Consider the following 27631-nt stretch of genomic DNA (forward strand, 5'->3'; position numbering starts at 1 on the left):
GAGCTCCGTGTGATCTGGAACGCTCTAAAGGCTTTCAGAAATGGGCTGTCTTATCAAATAGTACTCATTCAAACAGACAACCAGGTTGCAATGTATTACAGCAACAAGCAGGGACACTGGGTCACGCCCTCTCTCTCAGGAGGCCATCCGAATGTGGCATTGGGCTCGCCAGGATGGCATGTTTCTTTGAGCCATTTATCTGGCAGGCAAAAACAATACCCTGACTGACAGACTGAGCAGGATAATGCAACCACACGAGTGGTCTTTCAATATGGGCATATTCTGCAAGACCTTCCAAGCATAGGACACACCCTCGGTGGATCTTTTTGCCACTCAGATCAACCACAAGGTTCCTCAGTTCTGTTCCAGGCTTCAGGCCCATAACAGACTAGCATCGGATTCCTTCCTACTACTACTACTACTATTTAGCATTTCTATAGCGCTACAAGGCGCACGCAGCGCTGCACAAACATAGAAGAAAGACAGTCCCTGCTCAAAGAGCTTACAATCTAATAGACAAGAAATAAAGTAAGCAATCAAATCAATTAATGTGTACAGGAAGGAGGAGAGGAGGGTAGGTGGAGGCGAGTGGTTACAAGTGGTTACGAGTCAAAAGCAATGCCAAAGAGGTGGGCTTTCAGTCCAAATTTAAAGGTGGCCAAGGATGGGGCAAGACGTAGGGGCTCAGGAAGTTTATTCCAGGCGTAGGGTGCAGCGAGACAGAAGGCGCGAAGTCTAGAGTTGGCAGTAGTGTCCTCATTTGGGGGACATGTCTTCTGTATTCATATCCTCCCATACCTCTAGTGGGGAAATTTTGGTGAAACTCAGGCAAGATCATGGAATCATGATTCTGATTACGTTATACTGGCTGTGGCAGATATGGTTCCCTCTTCTTTTTGAGTTGTGCTCCGAAGAATCGTGGAGATTGGAGTGTTTTCCTACCCTCATTACGCAGAATGAGGAATCCCTTCTTCATCTCAACCTCCAGTCTCTGGCCCTCACAGCTTGGATGTTGAGAACCTAGAATTTGCTTCCTTGAGTCTTTTGGAGGGTGTCTCCCGGGTCATGCTGGCTTCCATGGAAGACTCCACTAAGAGGTGCTATTCTTTCAAATGGAGGAGGTTTGCCATCTGGTGTGAGAGCAAGATCCTAGATCCCCTTGCTTGCCCTACACAGACCCTGCTTGAATACCTTCTACACAGTGGTGTACTGGTAAATTTTTAACCTACACAGTGTTGTACTGGTAAATTTTTAACAGGCTCTCTCCCCTGTCCACCTCTGTGCCCCCCCCCCCCCCCCCCCCAAATTGCAGAGCTGGCTATACGCAGGGAGAGAGCCTTGTGGGGTAATGAATTACTCTCTCTGGGAAATTTTTTTTTTTTAAATGCTCCCAGATTCTAATCTAATTCATGTTTAATGTGGGATAAATGCCATAAATAAGTAAATAGATAGAAACTCTGAACGTTGAGCACCTGATTCCCATGACATGATGTTTGTTTTAGAAACCCTTTACCAGGAGAAAAAAAAATTTCTGCTCTATAATAACAGGGTTAGGTGTCTATAACCAGCCCCTCTAAATGACACACTGATTACGATTTATAATAAATTGCTAGTCTATCTATGAAAAGTTATTCCCTTATTATACTTCCTCTGTGTACATCCCTATGCATAAGCCGGCAGCATGTTTAAAAATTTAACTTTTTTTTTTTTTTTTTACAGTATCCTCCCCACCCACCCACCCACTTACCTATTATAGACCTCCTTCCCGCTCCCACGAGCCGCAGGGTCCCACTCCCAGTGCACACCTGAAGGCAGCATCCCCGGTGGTCTAGTGGATTCTTCGGGGCAGGAAAGATTCCTGCCCGCTGCCGACGCTGACCCTCCTTCTGCTGCATCATTTAAAAATGGCTGCCGAGACTTACAAGGGCGGCCTCGCAAGACTTCAGTGACAGTCTTGCGAGGCCACCCCTGGAAGTTTCGGCAGCCATTTTTAAAGAGTGATGCAGCTGCAGGAGGGTCAGCGGGCAGGAAAGACTGGGGATCTTTCCTGCCCCGAAGAAACCAGTAGACCACCAGGGACGCTGCCTTCAGATATGTGCTGGAAGCCTGTGACCCTACAGCTCGGGGAGAGGAAAGGCAAGCTGGCTCACCCTCCTAGAACAACAGGTTCGCAAGATGCCGGCTCCAGCACACCACTGCTTCTACACCTGTCCGAGTCTGGACTCAATTCCAACTCAGTAAGGGTTCACCTTAGTGCAATTAGTGCTTATCATCAATGTGTAGAAGGAAGCCCCTCTCTGGACAGCCTCTACTTGTCAAAGTCCCCTGTCAAACCTCCACCAGTGTCATGGGATCTCAATGTTGTTCTCACCCAGCAGTTGAAAGCTCGTTTTGAGCCACTGAATTTCAGCCATCTGAAGTACTTGACCTGGAAGATCATTTTCTTGGTGGCTGTTACTTCATCTCGTAGAGTCAGTGAGCTTTAGGCATTAGTGGTGGATGCACCTTATACTAAGTTTCATCACAACAGAGTAGTCCTTCACACTCACCCTAAATTCCTACTGAAAGTGGTGTCGGAGTTCCATCTGAACCAGTCGATTGTCTTGCCAACATTCTTTCCCTGTCCTCATGCCCATCCTTGTGAAACAACTTGCACACCTTGGATTGCAAGAGAGCCTTGGCCTACTACATGGAGTGGACAAGGCCCTACAGATGGTCTGTCCAACTTTTTGTTTCTTTTGATCCCAACAGGATGGGGGTCGCCATTTCTAGTTGGCTGGCAGATGGCATTTCCTTCACTTATGCCCATGCAGGGCTGGCCCTAGAGGGTCATATCATGGCTCATAATGTCAGATCCATGGCTGAATCGGTGTCCCATTTGAGGTTGGCCTCCATTGAAGAATTTGCAAAGCTGCAACGTGGTCTACAGTCCACATATTTCACATTGCACTACTGCCTTCAGCAGGGTGCCAGATGTGATAGTTCGGGCAGACAGAGTTGCAGAATCTTGTTTGGGGTCTAGAATCTAACTCCACCCTCCTAGGCCCATTTTATTCTGTTCCAGACTGCACTCTCATTCCGACTGTATATAGTTTCAGGTTAATCTGCGTTATGTTCTTGCCATGACCAATGTTTGTTTTTGATGAGCCTGGATGCTAGGGATTCCCCACTTTTGAGAATTAATAAGCCTGCATGTCCTTCGAGAAAGCTAAGGTACATACTTGTAGGAGGTGTTCTCAGAGGACAGCAGGCTTTTATATTCTCACAATCTCTCCCACTTCCCCTTGAAGTTGTCTTTTTTGTTATTTTTACTTTATTTTTCACAGCAGGAAGGCATGCACACACACATGCATGGTGGAGCAAGTCTTAAGCTCCTCAAAGCTCTTCTTATACTCGTTATAAGTTCTAGAGTGGGCGACGCAGATCAATGCCACCCACTTGTGAGAATATAAAGCCTACTGTCCTCTGAGAGCACTTGCTACAGGAAAGTACCTTAGCTTTTCTGTTCTATTTTAATAATTTGTCAATATCTCATCCTCGCCATGGTAGCTTAGGTTTCTGTAAAACAAAAAATCTTTATTCCTCAAATCTATGTTTTAATATAGAATGTTCAACTAGCGGCTTTTCAAGTAATTGTCTGTTGATAGCACTGTGGTGTTCAATAACTCTTGTTAAGTGCACATTTCATATTTCCTATGTTCATAAGATTACAAGGACAAATGCAGATATAAACTACTTTATATGTTTTGCAATTATTGAAATGTCTTTAAAATATCCTTTTTGGGCATTGGATGTTTAAAGGAGAGAATTTTCACATTAACAGAACATACTGAACATCTTTCTCAAGGATAGTGACCGTTAGTCATTCTGAACCATAGAAGAAACCAGCCTGTCTTAGATTCTTGCCTCTTTTATATGCTATCATGAACTCCTTATTGGAAAAAGCATCATTAGCTCTGACTCTCTTTTGATAGATGATTGAATTCCAGTGTGCAGACTATTTTGTCATTGTCTTTCTCCTCATTGGTTCTCAAGAGCTCCTCTCTAATTATCAAATCAGCTCTTCTATAGCATTCATAGATACACCTATCAGAGTATCCTCTGTCTCGGAACCTTAGTCTTGAATCTTCCGCTCTTTATAAGTTGATCTTTATGAACATAGCCTCTTAGTCCTCAAAAATTGACTGTATGGTACTATGGCAGCTGTTATAGTGAAATAGTTTATTTGCATATGTAGGTTTTTTAAATACATCTGTATGTAGAATGCCATTCATAACACAAAACGTGTAGGAAAGGAATGTTTGCTGTAATATTCCACGTCGAATTTTATGTTATCGTCTCGTCCATTGATACACTGAAGAAAATATTTGAGATCCTCTTCATTTCCTTTCCAAATGGTAAACATATCATTAATAAATCTTTTCCAAGCAAGCAAATGATTGCTGTATGGGTGTGCTGTTAAAAACTTCTCTTCAAAATTGGCCATGTACAAATTCGCAATAGAATGGGCCAAGGTGCAACCTGTGGCTGTTCCTCATATTAGCTGATAAAATGTCTTATTAAAACAAAATAGTTCTGTGTCAAAATGAATTCAGTCAAAGACATCAACAATTCCAGTGGTATTTTCTGATATGAATTGTTGCATAAAGTGTCTCGAATAATATCCATAGCTGCATCTTGCGGTATGTTCGTATATAACAATTTCACATCTAGTGACACCAAAAAGCAATTCTCTTGTAATGTCTACCTGATTGAGGAAATTGATGCTGTCTAAAGAATCCTTAATATATGATAGAATCAAGGGAATTTGTGGTTGAAGGAACAAAAAGAGAGACGAACAAACACTAAACGCCTGGAAATTACTTCGGAGAAAATACAAATACACCATAAAATAGACCAAAAGAATACATTACAAAACAATAATAGGACCAAACTACAAAGACACACATAAACTCTTCAACCTTGTGAACAAACTGTTAGACACCACACCAGTTACAAACAACGGCAAAGATATACCTTGCGAAATACTTAATGGAGAAAATTATACAACTACGACTCAAAATACCCGCTAGCCTTATTGAGTATGCCACACTTTTAGATTGTCTAGATCCAGAAGAAGGAACACACCCAGCAGACAGAACCTGGACCGAATTCGAAATACTATCAGAAGACCTCATCTCTGAAACTCTCAAAAGATATGCCAAATCCCACTGCAAACTAGACACTTGCCCAAATAACCTCATGAAATCTGCTCCTCAACAATTCATAATAGACCTAACGAACCGTGTAAACTTCATGCTACAAAATGGACTTTTCCCAAAAGAAAAAGGAAAAATCTTACTCACCCCAATTCCTCAAGATACAAAGAAAAGCACGAGTGAATTAACCAACTACAGGCCAGTAGCATCCATACCACTAATAACCAAAATAACCGAAGGAATGGTAACTAAACAACTCACAAACTATCTAAACAAACACTCAATACTGCATGATGCTCAATCAGGATTCCGGTGGAATCATAGCACAGAAACAGTATTAGTGACCCTTATGACTAAATTTAAACAAATAATTGCGACTGGCAACAATATACTCCTCCTACAATTTGACATGTCAAGTGCCTTCGATATGGTTGACCACGGAATCCTATTACACATACTTGAATACTTTGGCATTGGAGGAAATGTCCTGAATTGGTTCAAGGGGTTCCTAACCCAACGTTCGTATCAAGTCACATCAAATTCAACCACGTCTAAGGCATGGACACCTGAATGTGGAGTACCACAAGGATCACCTCTCTCACCAACCATTTTCAACCTAATGATGATCCCTCTGGCAAAACTCCTATCAAACCATAACCTCAACCCATATATATACGCTGATGACGTGATAATATACATCCCTTTCAAACAAGACATTAACGAAATCTTCAACGAAATCAATCAAAGCCTACACATCATGAACACATGGGCAGATGCATTTCGTCTGAAATTAAATGCAGAAAAAACTCAATGCCTGATACTCACCTCCCAATACAACACAAAGGAATTTACCGCTATAAACACACCAAACCTAAACCTTCCAATCTCAGAAATGCTAAAAATCCTTGGAGTCACTATCGACCGCCACCTAACACTCGAAACTCACGCAAACAACACAACTAAAAAGATGTTTTACTGCATGTGGAAATTGAAAAGGATAAGACCATTCTTCCCAAGATCCGTCTTTCGCAGCCTAGTGCAATCCCTCGTACTCAGCCATCTGGATTACTGCAACTCACTATACGCAGGTTGCAAAGAGCAAACACTGAGGAAACTTCAAACAGCCCAGTATACGGCAGCCAGACTCATCTTTGGAAAGCCAAAATATGAAAGTGCAAAACCATTACGAGAGAAACTGCACTGGCTTCCACTCAAGGAACGCGTCACTTTTAAAGTATGCACATTAGTCCACAAAATCATTCACGGTGAAGCCCCAGCCTACATGTCTGAGTTAATAGACTTACCGCCCAGAAACGCCAAAAGATCATCCCGAACTTTCCTCAACCTTCACTTCCCCAATTGCAAGGGCTTGAAATACAAGACGCTACACACGTCAACCTTTTCTCACATGAGCACGCAGTTTTGGAATACACTGCCGCGCAACTTAAGAACGATCCACGAGCAAGCTTCCTTCCGCAGATTATTGAAGACCCATCTTTTTGAAAAAATTTACGGAAAGAGCCAAAACACATAAAGTCCACACTTAACTGTTCATTAATGCATCATACATCCACTTCTGAACTCTCATCCCCCATAATCTCACATCACTCATACCTTTACTCACAGAGATATGTATATCTTATGTCTTTATGCCTTATTATTGCCCTTTAAGCTCCCATTGTCTCCTTCCAATGTTTCAATGTTTGTGTTCCATTGTTACACTCCTTAACGACATTTCGATTGTCTCGCATAACTCTGCACAATGTAATCCATAACCAATTTGTAACAAATTGTATTTCCATCATTCATTTCATATTGTAAGCCACACTGAACCCGCAAAAAGGTGGGAAAATGTGGGATACAAATGCAATAAATTAATAAATAAATATCTTAAAAAAAAAAAAAAAGAAAGTGGTTCTAAAACGGATTCATTTCCAGAGACTATAGTTCTTCCAGGCAGATTTTCCAATGATTTATATATTTTAGGTAAAATGTATAAGCTCAGGATGCGTGGATACTTTATAAACCGCCCCCCCCTCAAATTCTATTTTGGTGATCTAGCCTCCTTCAAAGCCAATTTTCAAAATAGAATCAATTTATCTCTTTATAATGGTTGTGGGATCCTCTGGTAATCTTCTTTAAAATTTATGATTTTCTAACTGGTGATCTATTTCTTTCCTCAAGTATTGCTCCTTAACAACTCCTCCTCTACCCTTATCCTCTGTTTTTTTTAATGATCCTTGTATCTTTTTTTCAAAGTTTCAATCCCTGTTCGTTCAGATTTGTTCATTTCAGAGTACTTTCTTGTGCTTGTTTCCTCCAATTCTGAAACTTTGTTTATCACATATTTTCATAAGCCTGGATCACTGTATTTTAGATGCCTGGGGGCATTCACCTACTTAATGATTGACTTATCTGTCACACTTGCAGTCTATTTGGAGAAGTAGTCGATGATCTAAATTTTATGTGTAACTCTAAACATTTTTTTTAAAAAACACCCTATCCTGGTATTAAATGCATTATAATGTGGAGTTAGAACGAAAGATAAACCTTTGCTTAATACATTGTTCTCTGTCTCTCTCAATGCTCTACTTGATAAATTATATATCTGGAATGTCTGGAATGTTTTTACGTTTGGGGAGCGTGCCAGGTGCCCTTGACCTGGATTGGCCACTGTCGGTGACAGGATGCTGGGCTAGATGGACCTTTGGTCTTTCCCAATATGGCACTACTTATGTACTTATGTACTTATTCAATTTTCCATCTGTGCTAGGGGTTGGTATCGATTGTAGTAGCTGTTTATCAGTCTTTGAAAAAGTGGTGGTATGACATTCCTTCCTTCCCCCCCCTTCCTCTGTAAGAGTACTTATCTCTTTATGGCATACTTCTCTCTGTGATTTAATCTTTCCTTCATACTTTCCGTAATTGAAAAACCTGTTCATTAATATTTAGCCTAGGAGATGTGGTATACAGTGTTGGTTAGGGGTCAAAACCCTTTGGGTTCTTTCCTACTACGTTTCCTTGTGTTTTCATATTCTTGTCTATTAATCTGTTTTTACATTTTTAGCTTGTTTCTAGTAGCGATTTTGAATGCAAACCAGCATTTACCAGCATTTTGAGGTGGGCACATTTAAAAAAAATGGATAAACCACTGTCAGCTAGGGGCAGCATTGCTTTCAACCCCTAGTTAGGTATGTGGATTGATGGACTATTTGTAGTCACGGAGGGCCCCTTTTACAAAGGCGTGCTATCTAAAAATAAAGCATGTGCTAAACAATAGAAATGCCCATACATTCCTATGGGTATCTCTAGCATTTAGCACATTCTAAAATTGCTAGTGCACCTTTGTAAAAGACCCACTTAGAGATTTTACATTGTTTGAGTTTTACCATGTATATGAGATACACCCACTGTGGTGAATTGCTTTTATGTTTGAGTTTTACCATGAGATGCACCTAGCATCTCATACGTCTGTCTATTTTTAAGAGTGGGTACACTTTTTTACTTTATACATGTGTATTAGCCACTGGTTTTTATATGTTCCTTGGATTGCATTTCTTTGATCACAAGCTTTTATGCACTGTTTATATACAACATATTTATGGTGCATGTTTTATAGTTTATTTTATGCATTGGACATAAGCACATTTTATGGTCTTAGTTTTACAATTTCTATGCATGTTTGCATGCATGATTTATATTTGCTTATTTGTATTTCTGATATAATTTTGATTTGTATGTTTATTAGTATTTTGCCCTGATGCAGCCATGTTGGCGAAACATACGTTGGGTCTTTTTTTAAATGAAGAACTCTTTGAGCTTTTTGGTCTGCTTTGTTTTCTGTTGTTAATTTGCAACTATCCATCACCCAACTGAGCCCAGCCATTGCTGGGATTCTCCTCAGCCAGGAGGCACAAACTGTGGACAGTATGGATATAAATTTGATTTGGGAATTGAGCCCAGGCTGTTGGTATTGCAATACACAGTACTTGATATTGAACCACCAGGCTGACCGGTTGTTGTCATTTAAAAAAAATATTCCTCTAAGTATAACAGCAAGATCTTGTTAGGGCCATATTTTCACTCTGTTTAAAACTTAATTTTTTTTAAAATCCAGAATGTAAAGATAAATTGCCATCTACTCATACTCCATTTATGGGGTTGGGGAAGGCTGATAGAAATACAATCGATAAATATCTCTTATGATTTCAAGATTTTATCTAACACATTAATACATAATCTGGCAGAAACTAAGGGCTCCTTTTACTAAGCTACAGTATAAAGTGATCTTAGCACGCTCGTACGCAGGGTTTTCCCATGAGCTAAGTCCACTTTTGCTGCAGCAGTAAAATGGCTGATTTTCCATTTTTTGCTTTAATGGCCATGAGCTAATGTTCCCATTAGCGCATTGCCATTAAAAAATTATTGCATTAGCACTTACTGACACCTATTTTATAGCTGGTAAGGGCTCATGCAGTAAACTTGTTTTAATCAGCATGCAGTAATGTAGCTGCACTAACTGATTAGCTCAGAAATGCTCAATTCCCGTCCTCCATATATGCACCTCTGCAAAAATTAAAAATGTATTTTATGGTGGTTAGTGTATGCCGATTTCAAACTTAACACAGTGTGTCTTGTGGTAAGCCATTTTAAGTTGTGGTAAGCATGTTCTAGCACTTACTGCAGCTTAGCAAAAGGACCCCTTTAATGAGTGAAGACTTAACATATGAAAAGCTAATTAAAATTTCATATTACAGCAATGCTGAGAGATTACTTTTTAATTTTAATTTAGACCTATAGATGTCCAAACTAATGAAAGAACTAATGAGCTGCTTAAATGAAAACATATTGGAGATAATTATATTAGTGTTACTGCTTTTAGAATAACTTGCCATGTTAACTAAATTGTGGAATTGTCTTTCCTTATATTTCTTTAAACATTTTTTTTCTGTTTTGACATATATATATATATATATATTTTTTTTTTTTATGTGTTTTGTGTAAATCGAATTGTATTTTTTTTTGCAGGAAATGATAATGAAGTGCACCAAAGAAATGAACAAGTGTAAGTTCCTTTCATTTTGCTTTGTTTTTTTTTTTTTAATTTGTGATTGCTCCAAGTATTTTGTAGTTAAGATGAATGATTTTAAAAAAGGTTGAATACAACTGTCTCAGGTGATAATGGAAATTATGCTGCTGGTTAATATAGACAGATGGGATTCATTTTTAACTATTTTATATCACTACTTTTATACAGTCTATAGGTGGGCGCAAGACCTCGATCTAACATAAGAAATTTATATGAATAAAATAGCCTCAACAGCCCAGGGAACTTAACATTAGGACTCCACTGAAATGGCCAACATCATAGGCTCCTACCGCCTTCCGAAAAAAAATCACAGACATCAAAAAACTCCCATACTTGGGGAGAAAAAGATTCCGTGAGCAAAAAACAGAAAACGGAGTATCTTCCGATATCAAAAAATGATCAAAGTCTATACACCCCTCTATAGAGAGTACTAATGGATGTAAGAAACTATAGTATCCATTACTGGACCCCTCTAGTTGAAAACTGGAAGGTATTAAAGGATGAAACACAATTGCAATGTCTACTATTCAGCATATATCAGCAGCAAAACATTCAAAAAATCAATAACTTAGCTTGAAATGCTGATTTATGACTCTTCCAAAGTCTTTACGTCCTGATTCCCAGGTAGCAATAATGAAAGTGTTTCAAATTGCTCATTCGTTTCCTCCAGTCATACTTTTACAACGGTCATAAAGTTGAATACAATTTGTTCTTGTTCAATTTTTTTAAAGTGGGTATTAATATACAATCCTCCACACTCGCAATGTCTTACAAACTTTCCCAAAGTTTGCCAGGTACTTATGACCTGGATTGGCCACGTGTGGAAACAGGATACTGGGCTTGATGGACCTTAGCAGTGTTTAAAAAAGGTTTGACTAGCTTCCTAAAAGAAAAGTCCACAAGCCATTATTAATATGAACTTTCTGGGATAAGCAGCATAAAATGCATTGTACTGCTTTGAGATCTTGCCAGGTACTTGTGACCTGGATTGGCCACTTGTGGAAACAGGATACTGGGCTTGATGGACCTTCAGATTGTTCCAGTTTGGCAACACTTATGTACTTATGACCAGTGCTGTTTAACATATTTATAAGTGACCTGGAAAATGGAACGATGTGTGAGGTGGTTAAATTTGCATATAAATCAAAACTAATAAAAGTTGCCAAAACGCATGTAAATTGTGAAAAATTGCACAAAGATCTTAGGAAACTGAAAGGTTGGGCATCCAAATGACGGATGAAATTTAATACGGACAAATGCAAAGTGATGCACATTGAGAAGAATAATCCAAATCTTAGTTGCCTGATGCTAGGGTCCACTTTAGGAGTCAGCACTCAAGAAAAGATCTAGGTTTCATTGTAGACAATACGCTGAAATCTTCTGCCCAGTGTGTAGCAGTGACAGCCAAAGAAGTAAATAGGATGCTGGGAATTATTAGGAAAGGGATGCAAAATAAGACCATGAATATAATAATGCCTCTGTATTGCTCCGTGGTGCGACCTCACCTTGAGTTATGTGTTCAGTTTTTGGTTGCCGTATCTCAAAGTATAGCGGAATTAGAAAAGGTTCAAAGAAAAGCTACCAGAATGATAAAGGGGATGGAACTCCTCCCATATGAGGAAAAGCTAAAGAGGTTAGGGCTCTTCAGCTTGGAATAGAAATGGCTGAGGAGGGATATGATTGAGGTCTATAAAGTCCTGAGTGGTTTAGAATGGGTAGAAGTGAATCAATTTTTCACTCTTTCGAAAAGTACAAAGACAAGGGAACACTCAATGCAATTACATCGAAATATTTTAAAAACAAATAGGAGAAAATATTTTTTCAATCAAAGAATAGTTAAGCTCTGGAACTCGCTGCTAGAGGTTGTGATAACAGCAGTTAGCATGAATTGGGTTTCTGCCAGTTGCTTGTGACTTGGATTGACTACCGTTGGAAGCAGGGTTCTGGGCTACATGCACCACTGATCTGACGCAGTATGTTCTTATGTATGGGGTTGTCACATACTCCTAGTGCCCACCTGGGCTTAACTCTGTGGCCTCCTGGACGGTCTGGCCCAGCTATGCCAATGCCCCCCTGTACCCATAAAAGTGCCCCTACACTGGCATACCCTCCACCTGTCTGCTGGGTCCTGCTTGCCTCTGGACGTTCTCTCATTTGCAAGTTATTTCCCTCGTGGTTTCTAGGGGCACTGGGGTCACAATCCTAGTGGTTCACTGTTCCTAGAAGACACCCAAAGATCGAAAACACAAACTGCCAGAAATTTTATTTAGTTGAGGACAACAGAGCTCACAAATGAATAGGTTTATTATCAAAATAAAGTAGATCAGTGAAAGGTAAAAGTTTAAACAGTAAACTAGTAAAATAAGGATTTGGTGTTAAATCTAGCTGAACACTTTTTACCAGCTAAGTAGTACTTGGGGAGGTAAGGAAAAAGAAACTGCTCACAGGAATTAAACAGGGCCTCGGCACAGAGGTCTACTACCTCCATACTCCCAGCTGAGACTGGGGAGTTCTAGCACATTCTGGGCTAGGTCTTTGGCTTCAGAGCCAATCAGGGCACAGAGCATTAGCACTGAGGATGTTTGGCCAATGACATTGCAAATTACTTTTCTCCTCATGGGGTCTCCTCTTTTCTTTGGGGGAGGTATGCTACAACACCCTCCCCCCCCCCCCCCCCCCCCCCCCAGTACCTCTGCTACAGCTGTAATGCAGAGGTCAGACACTATCTACTGGCCAATCAAGGGAAATACACTGAAGGGAAGAAAAGTGTTATTGGGGCAGCATTACAAAGCATGAAAGTCCCCAGTTTCACCAACGGGACGTTTGAATTCCCTGCACTCCATCACATCATCTCTTTTGTGGTAAGCCTGGTTAGAGAGAGTATGACTCGATCTGTTGATAACTTTATTTTTATTCTATTGTGTATGTGTGTGTGTTGTGTTGTGTGTGTGTGTTTTGTAATAATTATGAACGGTTGAATATGTTAAATTGCAGTATGGTACCTCAATAGTCCTTTTTAAAATAAATGACCTTAAACTCATACTCTGTTAGTATCCTGAATAGATATGTGGGAGATAATTTTATAAGAGATTTGTAAGTAGTGCTTATTTTGAATTTACTGTATGAAGACAAATAAGTTCATATGTATCTTTATTAAATACCAGCACAAAACCTGAAGAAATCACTGTTTGCTTGAAAAATACATGCAAATATGCATGTATTTAAAAAAAAAAAAAAAGTCAGTGTCTTAATCACATCATGACTCTGCCCGTGCTCTTCCCAAAGCCCATCTTGAATACCTGGGTTGCATAAAATCATACACATTCTTATTGTCGTGTTTTGTTTGGGGGGGGGTGGGGGTGGGTGGGTGTATGAACGCATTCTCCGAGGACAAGCAGGCTGCTTGTTCTCACGATTGGAGACCGGCAAATCCCTAAGCAAAGAAAAACTTTCTAGAACGCAGCGGCGCGCGGGCAGAGCGAACCGCGCATGCACGAACGGCTTCCCACCCGTGGCGCGAGCGTGCCCTCAGTTCTTTTTCATCCGCGTCTGGAGTGACACAGTATTCCGCTGTGTTCATTTTTGGCCCTGGAGACTTTTTCTAGCGTTACCGCTTCCCTTTTTTTTCTTTCTCCGTGTTTGTGTTTTTAAAAATTAAAAAAACAGAACAATTTTCCCGTTATTTCTTTACTTTTTTCCATTAAGTTTGTTTCCTTCTTTTTTCGTCGTGTTTGCCTTTTTGGCTGCTCGGCCGGGTTGTATTTTCTTTTTTTGTGCCTTTTTAATTGCCACAATTGAGTCCTTTAGTTTCGCAGCCACTGTTTTTCCGTCCATGTCATCGAGGACACCCAGCGGCTTCAAGCGTTGTACTCGGTGCAACCGGACCATCTCGGGTACTGACCCCCACGCGTGGTCTCTCTAGTGCCTTGGGCCCGATCATTTGCCAGCTGCTTGTAAGCTGTGTTGTTTAATTAAAAAATGGACCCAAGTGTCTCGGGAGGCTCAACATGAAAAACGTTTTGCGGATCGGTCCGGTCCTTTGGCATCGGTACCGAGGTTGGCGGCATTGACTTAGAGAGCGCAGGTAATGGCTGCCGAATGACCATATCACGCTGGGAGCAGCGAGGCATCGAATGGGTCTCCAGCTGTCTCGAGGCCTACTGCTTATGTAGGCTCCCCGGAATCGACCTTCGTCGGACCCGGCCCCAAGGAGGCGTGAAGATTCCATGTCCTCCTCTTCAGTATCGAGGAGTCTCGATGACGGGCATCGAGCGAAGGCTAAGAAGCACCGTCATTGATCTCCTTCTATGCATGGTACCGAGAGCTCCAGGGAGCCCAAGGGATTTGGCACCCGAGAAGTGTCGGTGCCGAGAGGACCGCTCACCCTCTATACAGGAGGTGCCGATGCATCGGTCTTCTGGCAGCCTGGTACTGGCTCTCGAGCCCCCTCAGATTCTGCCACCGAATCCTCCACCAGCCCCCCAGCCTTTTCCGATGGAAGCTCTCGACGAGCGCATCAGGGCCCTTCTTCCAGATCTTCTGGAGGGATTGTTGCGCCAGTCTTCGGTGCCAGGGGTGCTTGCGCCTTCTGCACCGACTGTTGAAGCGGCATCTGGTCCTTCACCTGTGGTGAGGTCCCCGTCCCTGGTGCCGCTTTCGGCATCGGCGCCGGCTGCCACCCAGGTCGACTCTCCGACGTCGGCGGAGGAAGCTTTACCGCAGTCTAGGCAGGTGTCGACTTCTCAACATCCCCCTCGAGGTCATCATTTCTCGATGTCGAAACAGGCTTGGGTTCAGGCTGCTCTTAGAGAACTTTTGTCCGATACCAATGATGAGCGCTCGTGGGAGGAGGAGGAAGATCCAAGATACTTTTCTGAAGACGAGTCATATGGGGTCCCCCCTGATACTACTCCGCCAATTGAAAGAAGGATGTCTCCGCCTGAGAGTCTTTTTCCTCCTTTGTTTGGGAAATGTCTAAGGATGTACCCTTTCCTGTGGAGGTTGTGGATGAGCCGAGGGCTGAGATGCTTGTGGTCTTGGATTATCCTTCTCCACCTACAGAGGTTGCAACGGCTGCCTTGCATAACACACTCAGGGAAGTTCTTATGCGAAACTGGTCATTCCCTCTCTTTAATCCAGTGGTCCCCAGAAAATCTGAGTCCCAGTACAGAGTCCATGGAGAGCTGGTAATGGTGAAGTCTCAACTACCTCACGATTCCATGGTGGTGGATTCTGCTCTCAGAAGAGCCAAGAGTACTAGGGACTATGGCTCGGCGCCTCCACGCAGGGAGTTTAGGACCTTGGTTTCTTTTGGGAGAAAGATGTATCAGGCCGCTATGCTCGCAGCCAAGATTCAAACATACCAGCTCTACACAAGCACCCGCTTGCGGAACTCGGTGAGGCAACTGTCCAGTTTGGTCGAGGCACTTCCTCCGGAGCTTGCCGAACCTGTTCACCAGGTGGTCAGGCAGCAGAAGGCGTGTCGCAAATTCCTGGCCAGGGGTACTTACAACACTTCTGATGTGGCATCCCAAGTAGCTGCTCAAGGTATAGTGATGCGCAGACTCTCATGGCTGCGCGTCTCTGACCTGGAACATAAGACCCAGCAGCGAATGGCGGATGTTCCTTGCCGGGGAGATAACCTTTTTGGCGAAAAAGTAGAGGATATGGTTGATCAGATCAAAAAGCACCATGATGCTACGGATTCTCTCTCCCGCCGGGCGTCTTCTGCTACCACCTCCTCATCTAGGAGGTTTTTTGGAGGGAAGAGGAGTGCTCCCTATTCCTATGCTAGGCGTAGGTACACTCCTGCTTCTCGGCAGCCTGTCCAGGCTCAGTCCCAGCATGCTCGTTCTCGTCAACGGCGTATGCCTAAGGCCCCTACGGCTCCCCAGCAAAAGCAAGGGATGGGCTTTTGACTGGCTCCAGTGCAGCATAGCCTTAGAAAAAGTGTCCTTGCCGGATGGCTTGCCGGTCGGAGGGAGGTTGATATTTTTTCACCAACGGTGGCATCTTATAACCTCCGACCAGTGGGTTCTTCAAATAGTCCAGTTAGGATACACCCTCAATTTGATATCCAAACCTCCAAATTGCCAGCGGGGGCTCATTCTTACAGCTCCCAGCACAGGCAGGTACTTGCAGAGGAACTCTCTGCCCTTCTAAAGGCTGATGCGGTCGAACCTGTTCCACCAGGGGAAGAAGGGCTGGGATTCTATTCCAGGTACTTCCTTGTGCAAAAGAAAACAGGGGAGGGGGGTACGTCCCATCCTAGATCTGAGGGCCCTGAACAAGTTCCTAGTCCGAGAAAACTTCAGGATGGTTTCTCTGCGCACCCTTCTTCCCATGATTCAGGAAAATGATTGGCTATGCTCTCTGGACTTAAAGGACACCTATACCCACATCTTGATACTCCCAGCTCACAGGAAGTATCTTCGATTTTGGTTGGGAACTCGGCACTTTCAGTACTGTGTACTGCCCTTTAGTCTCGCATCTGCGCCCAGGATTTTCACAAAGTGCTTGGCAGTTGTCGCAGCATTGCTATGCAAACTGGGAGTGCATGTGTTCCCTTATCTCGACGATTGGCTGGTGAAGAGCACCTCGGAGGCAGGTGCTCTACAGTCCATGCGGATGACTATTCGGGTGCTAGAGCTACTGGGGTTTGTGATCAATTATCCCAAGTCCCATCTTGTCCCGGTTTAAAAATTGGAGTTCATTGGAGCTCTGTTGGACACGCGGACGCCTCGAGCTTATCTTCCCCAGGCAAGGGCAGACAATCCTCCTGGCCCTCGTGTCCATGGCTCGAGCATCTCAAGAGATCACAGCGCGGCAGGTGTTGAGATTCTTAGGCCACATGGCCTCCACAGTTCATGTAACTCCCTTGGCACGTCTACATATAAGATCAGCTCAATGGACCCTAGCTTCCCAGTGGTGCCAAGCCACAGGGGATCTAGAAGATGTGATCCATCTCTCCACCGACTTTTGCAGTTCCCTTCAGTGGTGGTCCATTCGATCCAATTTGACCTTGGGATGTTCATTTCAAATTTCTCAGCCACAAAAAGTGCTGACGATGGATGCATCCCTCCTGGGGTGGGGAGCTCATCTGGATGGGCTTCACACTCAAGGAGCTTGGTCCTTTCAGGAAGAAAGTCTTCAGATCAACCTCCTTGAATTACGAGCGATCTGGAATGCTCTAAAGGCTTTCAGAGATCGGCTGTCCAACCAAATCATTCCGATTCAGACAATCAGGTTGCTATGTATTGCACCAACAAGCAGGGGGGCACTGGATCTTGCCCTCTGTGTCAGGAAGCCATCCGAATGTGGCTTTGGGCGCGCCGTCACAGCATTTTTCTCCAAGCCACTTATCTGGCAGGCGTAAACAGTCTGGCCGACAGGTTGAGCAGGATAATGCAAGCTCACGAGTGGTCACTGAACATGGACGTTGTCCGCAAGATCTTCCAAGCGTGGGGCACCCCCTCGGTGGATCATTTTGCAACTCAGATCAATCACAAGGTCCCTCAATTCTGTTTTAGACTTCAGGCCCACAACAGACTAGCGTCAGATGCATTTCTCCTACATTGGGGGACAGGCCTTCTGTATGCGTATCCTCCCATACCTCTAGTAGGGAAGATTTTGCTGAAACTCAAGCAAGACTGCGGAACAGTGATTCTGGTTGCTCCCTTCTGGCCCCATCAGATCTGTTTTCCTCTTCTTCTGGAGTTGTCCTCCGAAGAACCCTGGAGATTGGAGTGTTTTCGTACCCTCATCACCCAGAACGAGGGGTCGCTTCTACATCCCAATCTCCAGTCTTTGGCTCTTACGACCTGGATGTTGAGAGCTTAGAAGTTGCCTCCTTGGGTCTTTCAGAGGGTGTCTCCCGAGTCTTGCTTCCAGAAAAGATTCCACGAAAAAGTGTTGTTCTTTCAAATGGAGGAGGTTTGCCATCTGGTGTGACAGCAAGGCGTTAGATCCTTTTTCTTGTCCTACACGAACCCTGCTTGAATACCTTCTACACTTTATCAGAGTCTGGTCTCAAGACCAACTCCATAAGAGTTCACCTTAGTGCAATTAGTGCTTATCATCAATGTGTAGAGGGTAAGCCTATCTCTGGGCAGCCTTTAGTTCGCTTCATGAGAGGTTTGCTTTTGTCGAAGCCCCCGTCAAATCTCCACCAGTGTCATGGGATCTCAATGTCATTCTTACCCAGCTGATGAAAGCTTCTTTTGAGCCACTGAATTCCTGCCATCTGAAGTACTTGACCTGGAAGGTCATTTTCTTAGTGGCTGTTACTTCAGTTCGTAGAGTTGGTGAGCTCCAAGCCCTGGTAGTGTATGCACCTTATATCAAGTTTCATCATAACAGAGTAGTCCTCCGCACTCACCCTGAGTTTTTGCCGAAGGTGGTGTCGGAGTTCCATCTGAACCAAATTTTTTCCCCGTCCTCATACCCGCCCTGGTGAAGACAAGTTTCATGCCTTGGACTATAAGAGAGCATTGGCCTTTTACGTGGAGCGGACAAAGCCCTACAGACAGTCCACCCAATTGTTTGTTTCTTTCGATCCCAACAGGAGGGGAGTCGCCATCGGAAAACGCACAATCTCTAATTGGCTAACGGATTGCAAATCTTTTACTTATGCCCAAGCTGGGCTGACTCTAGAGGGCCATGTCACGGCTCATAATGTCAGAGCCATGGCTGCGTCAGTGGCTTACTTGAAGCCATCTTCTATTGAAGAGATTTACAAGGCTGCAATGTGGTAATCAGTCCACACATTCATATCTCACTACTGCCTTCAGTATGTTTGTACAGCGCTGCGTATGCCTTGTAGCGCTATAGAAATGCTAAATAGTAGTAGTAGTAGTAGGATACCTGACGCAACAGTCGGTTTGGGCAGTTGGTGCTGCAGAATTTGTTTGGGGTTTAGAATCCAACTCCACCCTCCTAGGCCCATTTCTGTTCTGTTCCAGGCTGCACTCTCACTTAGTTGTGTTTCTTTTCAGGTCAATCTTTATGTCCTCACCGTTGCAAGGCCCAATTGACTCTTTGTTTTGAGTGAGCCTGGGGACTAGGGATAACCCAGTCGTGAGAACAATCAGCCTGCTTGTCCTCGGATAAAGTGAAGATACATACCTGTAGCAGGTATTCTCCGAGGACAGCAGGCTGATCTCACAAACCCACATTCCTCCCCTTTGGAGTTGTTCTAGTTCTCTGTTTTGCTTTTTATTAAACTGAGGAGGGCACACTCACACCGCGGGCAGGAAGCTGTTCCTGCATGTGCGGTTCACTCTTCCCGCGCGCCGGTGTGTTCTAGAAAGTTTTTGTTTGCTTAGGGATTTGCCGGTCTCCTGGGCCGTCGCGGACGTTGACCCAATCATGAGAACAATCAGCCTGCTGTCCTCAGAGAATACCTGCTACAGGTATGTATCTTCATTTTTTTGCACATAAGATAGCATTTATTCATGAAAATTAATTTATTAAATTACCCTCCAAGGTATTTTGTGCTTTTTACATCTATCAGGGTTCAATCATTTTATTTGCTTATATTAAAGATTCCAGATCATCTATTTGAAAAAGAGAATTTTTTTCCATGAAACGGGGGGTATTAAGCTGCATCTCTACTCCGAGGATTACAAATAAAAGCAGCTTTTAAACATTTAATTGAATTTCAATTTCATCTATGATTTATAGTCTACTTCTATCAAAAAATGATTTGAAAGATGGTTATGTATCAACCTGTACAAATTAGAAAAAAAATGGTCTTACTAATGTTCTGTCTTTAATTCACCACAACAAAGAATCTGAGCCCATCACAGCATTTCTATTTCTACTGATTTAAAAAAAAAGTATGAAAAGGAAACTGGATATGGTGGTAAAGGAAACAGAATGGGACTGAAAGTGTTGTGCATTGAACAGAGGGAGAAGATTTTGAAGTACCAAAAAGTGTAGTTAGAAAGATACTGAAATATTTCCTATTATACAGATCTAATTGAAAGGGATTGTCACATGCACACTGATAAGTTGCATATGCATGTTACTTCTCATGAATGGCAGAAGGAAGCTAACCTTATTATGTTGGATAGTTTTTTCTTTCTTTTTATTTTTTTAAAGTGGCATAACGTTTGAAAATATTATAAATATTATAAAAAATATATAAATTGGGAGGTTCCTTGCAGTTGCTAGTTTGACAGCTGAACAGCATGGAAATTGATTTTTATATGGGTAGGATGTCGTTTATGAATATGGGGCTGGCAGTGTCAATAAGGCCTCATATTTTGATTCTTTACAATTATTTTAAGATACAGAGATGCTATTCAATAATTGACTTCAATTTATTTTTAAGCAGGATATTATCCCAGATGTATGCTGCTGTTGTAGCTGCTGTTCTGGCTAGCATTGAAAGCTATGCTAAAACTTCGAGTACATCTAAGGTAAAGAAAATGTGTTAAATCTTCTTCTCTTTTTTTTTTGCATTAACATTTTTATTGAAATTTTTGTCAGAGGAAAACGAATACAGCCACCAAAACAAAATCACCAAAGAACATCAAACATCCCATGGCTAATACCTTACTAGTGCAAATCCCCCACCTCTCCCTCTCCACCCCCCTCCCAAGCTGATCAACAACATTTTAATTAGGTATCCTATATATCTCATTGTCTGCACATGCTGTTTTTTATTCAAGCGAAGAGCGGTAAAGATTTCCGTGAGTATCATATTCCTAAGGTAGGCCTGCCACACACGGATTGGGGGAATCTGATACTGTCTAATATTTAGCCAAGGTTCGTCTTGCTGCTACCCAACACATCAGCACTGGCATATTGGATGGGACTAAATCCCCCTCTATGCCAAGCAGGCAGCAAGCAGGGTCCAAAGCGTAAAAAAATCACAAAACTCTGTTGTATCTCGTGTATTTTCCCTTCCCCCAAATGCTTAGGTATAGGACAGTCCCACCACAAATATAAAAATGTATTTTGCCACCCACACCTTCTCCAGCAACAGGTTTGCCTCTTTAATAGCAGCAGATATTGAAAACTTATGAGCTCTAAGAAGAATATTGGTCCATTGGGAGTCAAAATAAAAAGTAACACCGAGGTCACTTTTCCATTCTAGCATATAGGGCAACATTTGAAACCCAGGGGATATTAGCAAGGAATACAAAGTAGAAATTAAGCCTTTAGTCCCATGATGGGCAACCCACAGTTCTTCCCACTGGTTAACCCCCAGTCTCTCTGGCCCATAAAATGGCGAATCCTTAGATAATTATACTATTCTTGATGTGGAAGCCCAAGCTCCTTTTACAGCTGACAGAAGGCCTTAAGAGTCCCACCTTCTAGTCCCCCCAAGGTTGGGGGGAACATCTTGGCCCACCTTCCTGCTGCCGCTTCTGCCTCCCCCCCTTCGCTGCTCCCCTCCACTGCTATTGCAAAGATACCTTAGCTGGCATGCACAGTGTCTGAAAACAGAAAAGGGCGCCAGGCAATTTGAGACCAGTTAGGGACAAACGTTTTAGCTGACGGGTTGGGGACCCCACCAGCTAAGGTACCTTTGCAATGGCAGTGAAGGGGGGGGGGGGGGGCGGAAGCGGCAGCAGGAGGGTGGGCCAAGATGTTCCCCCCAACCTTGGGCTCTGGTCCCCCCCTCCCATCGAGGTCTGGCTACGTCCCTGGTAGGGTCAGTATTCAAGCTCTCAATACAATGAATATATCAGCCCCACCTTGCACCGCATAGCCCAGCATAAAAGTCTAGCTGACCCTGTCAGATGCCTTCTCCACATCTATCCCCCTTACGTGCTGCCCAGATGTAATATAACACCCGCTTAACGTTATCCACCCCCTTCCTCCAACTAACAGACCGTGTCTGGTCAGGGTGGACAAGCTGAGGGAGCAAAGTTCCAAGCAGTCGGCTAAAAGCTTAGCCAAAATTAACACCTAGATTTAAGATAGAAATCGGGCGTTATGATCTACAGAGTGTACTATCTATCCCTGGCTTGCAGAGGATGGTAATGTCCGCCATTTTCATACATTGCGGCAGCTCCATACCTTGTTACACCCCATTGAACACCTGATCCATTTGGGGCACCAGTTGGACCACTAAGTGTTTATAGTAACCAAAAGGAAAACCATCCAAACCAAGAGCCTGTCCAGTGGGAAGGTGCCTGATGGTATCATACACCTCCTGTGTCCCCACATCAGCCTTGAGTTGCTCTCATTGGCATACACCCCAGGGTACTGAAAGAACTCAAATGTGAAATTGGTGATCTGTTGTTAGTGATCTGTAATCTGTCATTGAAATCATCCATAGTACCTGAAGATTGGAGGGTGACCAATGTAAAATTTTTAAAAAGGTTTCTAGGGATGATCCAGGAAATTACAGACCGGTGCATCGGTGGGCAAAATAATGGAAACTATTAAAAAGAATAAAATTATGGAACACATGGTTTAATGGGACATAGTTGGCATGGGTTCGTCCAAGGGAAGTCTTGCCTCACCAATTTGCTTCATTTCTTTGAAGGTGTAAATAACGTGGATAAAGGTGAGCTGGTTGATGTATCTGGATTTTCAAAAAGCTCTTGACAAAGTTCCTCATGAGAGACTCCTGAGAAAATTAAAAAGTCATGGGATAGGAGGCAAAGTCCTTCTGTGGATTAGGAATTTGTTATTGGACAGAAAACGGAGGGTAGAGTTAAATTGCCATTTTTCTGAAAGGAGGAGAGTGAATAGTGGAGTGCTGCAGGGATCTGTACTGGGACCAGTGCTATTTAACATATTTATAAATGATCTGGAAAACAGAAGTGAGGTGATTAAATTTGCAGATGACACAAGACTATTCAAAGCTGTCAAAACATTTGCGGATTGTGAAAAATTGTAGATGACCTTTGGAAACTGGAATACTGGGCATCCAAATGACAGATGACATTTAATGTAGACAAATGCAAAGTGGTGCACATTGAGAAGAATAATTAGAATCATAGTTACCTGATGCTAGGGTCCACCTTAGGAGTCATCCTATATAATAATTCTCACCTCCAACAGGATGAGCTTGGGACCGTGCCTGCCAGAAGTGGTCTGCTAGGCAGGCACGCACTGACCTCAGTGACATCAGTGACAGACAATTTGGCAAAGCAAAACAATCTGAGTGCTGGCCATTAGGACACAAGGTTGATAGGAGAGTTTTAAAAGACTGAAGGAACCGAAAGTGTTAAATGGGGGGAGGGGGGGAGTTCTGAACCACTAAAAGACATGAACATTTGGGAAAGGAAAACAATCTGAATGCTGGCCATTAGGACACAGGGTAGATAGGAGAGTTTTAAAAGACTGAAGGAAACGAAAGTTTTAAACTGGAGAAGGGAGGGGGGCAGTTGTGAATGACTGAAAGACATGCAAATTTGGGACAGGAAAACAATCTCAATGCTGGCCATTAGCACACAGGGTACATAGGAGAGTTTTAAAATACTGAAGGAACCAAAAGTGTGTGGGGGGGGGGGGGGGGGGGGGGGGGGGGGGGCAAGTTCTGAATGAATGAAAGAAATGAAAATTTACGAGAGGAACACAATCTGAATGCCGGGCATTTGTACACAGGGTAGATAGGACACTTTTTTTAAAAAAATGAAGGACGTGAAAGTATTACATCTTGGGGGAGGGGTGAGGAGGAAAGCGGTGGGGTATCCGGATACTGGGCGTTAGGGCCACGGGGGTACATAGACTTTTGAAAGCCTTAAGGAACCCAAAGTGTGGGAAGGAGGAGGAAAAGGAGGGGAAGGAACGGGGTGAGGGGCATTAGGAACAGGGGAGGGGGCCCTGCCACACACTCTCATTCTCACACACACATACTGTCACACAGACAGTCTCACTCTGTCACACACCCGCACATTCACTCTGGCGCTCTCTCTCAAACATACACACTCCCAGGAAAACCTTGCTAGCGCCCGTTTCATTCGTTCCAGAAACGGGCCTTTTTTCTAGTTGTAGATAATACGCTGAAATCTTCTGCTCAGTGTGTGGTGGTGGCAGCCAAAAAATTAAACAGGATCCTAGGAATTATTAGGAAAGGGATGCAAAATAAGACCAAGAATATTATAATGCCTCTATCACTCCATGGTGCAACCTCACCTTGAGTATTGTGTTCAGTTCTGGTTGCCAATCTCAAAAAAAGATGATATAATGGAATTAGAAAGGGTTCAAAGAAGAGCAACCAAAATGAGGGATGGAACTCTTTCCATATGAGGAAAGGCTAAAGAGATTAGGGCTGTCAGCTTGGAAAAGAGACAGCTGAGAGGGGAATATGATTGAGGTCTATAAAATCCTGAATGGTGTAAAACAGGTAGGAAGGAATTGATTTTTCACTCTTTTATAAAGTACAAAGACCAGGGGACACTCAATGACATTACATGGAAGTACAAATAGGAAATATTTTTTCACTCAAAGAATAGTTAAGCTCTGGAACTCGCTGCTAGAGGATGTGGTAACAGCGGTTAGCATATCTGGGTTTAAAAAAGGTTTGGACAAGTTCCTGGAGGAAAAGTCCATAGTCTGTTATTGAGATGGACATGGGAGAAGTCACTGCTTGCCCCCGGGATTAACAGCATGGAATGTTGCTATGAATTGGGTTTCTGTCAGGTACTTGTGACCATGATTGGCCACTGTTGGAAGCAGGATACTGGACTAGATGGACTATTGGTCTGACCCAGTATGGCTATTTTTATGTTGTTATGTTCTTATCCTGATAGGTTGCAATAGAGACCATAGTAGGACAGGTGTCTTTAAATATAGAGGAGACAGATTTTAAAGATTGTAAGTTATCACTGTCAACTGCTGAGCAAGTTGTAATTAGGAAAAGCAAACATTATTTGAAATGTCTATATGCAAAGCCAGAAGATGGAGAGTTAGAATATATTCCTCCAAATGAAAGGATAGATATAATAGGCATCTCTGAGACCTGGTGGAAGGAAGATAACCAGTGGGACACACTCATACCAGGGTAGTACAAATTATATCGTGGTAAAAGGGCGAATCAAATTGGTGGAGGGGTAGCATTATACGTTAAGGAGGGTCTTGAATAGACGTAAGATTCTGCAGGACACAAAGCACGTCTTGGAATCCCTATGGATAGAAATTCCATCTGTAAAGGGGTTAAAGGATACTAATAGGAGTGTACTACTGTCCACCCTGTCAGAATGGACAGATGCAGAAATTGTTTTAGAAATTAGGGAGGTTAACAAACTGGAAAATGTAACAGGGTATGCTAGGGAGGTAAAATTCCTTGATGAAATCAAGGACTGCTTCATAGAGCAGCTGGTTAAGGAACCAATGAGGGAGAACAATTCTAGATCTAGTCCTTAGTGGAGCATATGATCTGGTGCAGGAGGTAATGGTGCTGAGGCCACTTGATAACAGTGATCATAACATGATCACATTTGATATAATCTCTGTTTTAAGTACACACAGGAAATCCAATATGTTATCATTTAACTTTCAAAAAGAAGTCTATGATAAAATGCGGAGACTGGTTAAAAACAAATCTTAAGAGGAGCAGCTGAAAAGGTCAAAAATTTACATCAGGCATAGATGCTATTCAAAAATACCATTCTGGAAACCCAAACCAGATATATTCCATGTACTAAAAGAGGAGGAAGCAAGGCCAAATGACAACTGGTATGGTTAAAAAGGGAGGTGAAGGAAGCTATTACAGCTAAAAGAAAATCCTTCAGTAAACGGAAGAAGGATCTGACTGAAAATAACAGGAAACAGCATAAAGAATGGCAAGTTGAATGCAAAGTGCTGATGAGGAAGGCAGAGATACTTTGAAAAGAAGATTGTGTTGGAGTCAAAAACACATAGTAAAAACTCTTTTAGGTATATTAGAAACAAGAAGCCAGTAGAAGAATCAGTTGAACCACTAAATGACCAAAGGGTAAAAGGGTCACTTAGGGAAGACAGGGCCATAGTGGAGAAATTAAGGGGCTCATTTTTGAAACAGAAAAATTTCCAGAAAGCAGCATAAATCGGCAATTTGACATTTTATTTGCTAAAATTCCAAATTGCTATTTTCGAAACACATTTTAAGACATTTTTCTATGCAGTTTGTTTTCAGTGCATCCAGATTAAAAGGGGGGGGGGGGGGGGGGCATGTCAGAGGTGTGTTGGAGGCAGGATTTGGGTGTTCCTAACACTTAAACGTTTTTCTTCCATAATGGAACAAAGCTAGACCTGTTTTAATAACAACTAAGTCACAAAAAGGTATCCCAAATGACTACTGGAGGAATAAAGGAATGACCCCTCTTACTCCCCCAGTTGCAACTGATACCCTCCCATCCTCCCCTCCCCAAAGATGTGAAAGAAACAGTACATACCAGCAGGTCCCTGGAGTTGCCTGTTTGTCGGTGCAGTGCACTGTAGAGAAGGGGACCCAGGCTCATAAGCCACTCTTAACAGTTAACACTTGTGGTGGAAAGTGTGAGTCCTCCAAAACCCACCAAATACCTATTCTACAATGTTAGAGTACTGCCCTGTACGCTATTTTTGTGTGGGTTGTGTTTTACTTTGGAATGTTGTTTTGTAAAATATTGACTCTATAAAGAAACCTCTGTTTATATGGCATTTTGTTTTTCGTGTATTTAATATGTGACTCAAGAGGAATAACATGTTTTATTGTTACAGGCTAAAGAAACAGCAGAGCTGGTACTTTTGTCCATGCTAGATTCTTTTGAACTTAAGCAGTATAAAACTGCATTACGGTATGTAATTTTCCAAATTGTTTTGTTCATCTAGCAGTACTATAAAACACTTCTTTTGGTGCATAACTTTTATTTGAAGAAAAGCAAAATAAGTTATCTACACCCTGGATGACCACAGCCTATGGTGCTCACACAGATGATACCAGAGGAAGCAGGGCTGTGGAGTCAGTATACCAAACCTTTGATTCCGATCTCAAATTATCCTTTTCTACTGTCCGACTCCAACTTTGACCCCTACCGATATTATACTTTAATTATTTTTTTCTTCTAGATCTGAAGTACTGATAAATATAACTTAGCCAGCACAAAAGTATAAAATGATAAATTTACAATATCTATATTAATAAATCCCACCTTGAACGTTCTGAAGCTCACTCCAAGGCAGAGAAGCACAAAAATCCTGTAGTCTTCATAGGCTAGGACCAGTCACCCTCACTTATAGACCCGCCCTCAGCCACGCCCCATCTGTACATAAAACGCTACCTCAACATTCTGAAGACAACCTGCTGAAGCCATCTGCAAAATCCCTAAACAGTTCGTAAGTTCATGGTGGTGAAGCCATCCAACTCACCATGTCTCTCTGCCCCGCCCTCGAGGGCGGAACACAGAGAGTAAAGGGA

At 42.6% G+C, this 27631-nt stretch overlaps 1 protein-coding gene across 1 annotated transcript in view; it reads left to right on the plus strand.

Moving 5' to 3' along the window:
• The window catches only part of C2H20orf194 (chromosome 2 C20orf194 homolog), a 441211-nt gene that overhangs the window by 191826 nt on the left and 221754 nt on the right, over positions 1-27631 (plus strand). The window contains exons 12-14 of the mRNA XM_030190991.1: positions 10227-10263; positions 20624-20708; positions 26935-27011. Of these exons, the coding sequence (XP_030046851.1) occupies positions 10227-10263; positions 20624-20708; positions 26935-27011 (199 nt within the window). The remainder of the gene's footprint in view (positions 1-10226; positions 10264-20623; positions 20709-26934; positions 27012-27631) is intronic.

This window comes from Microcaecilia unicolor, chromosome 2 (genome assembly GCF_901765095.1).
Source record: "Microcaecilia unicolor chromosome 2, aMicUni1.1, whole genome shotgun sequence".
Lineage (NCBI taxonomy): Eukaryota > Metazoa > Chordata > Amphibia > Gymnophiona > Siphonopidae > Microcaecilia > Microcaecilia unicolor.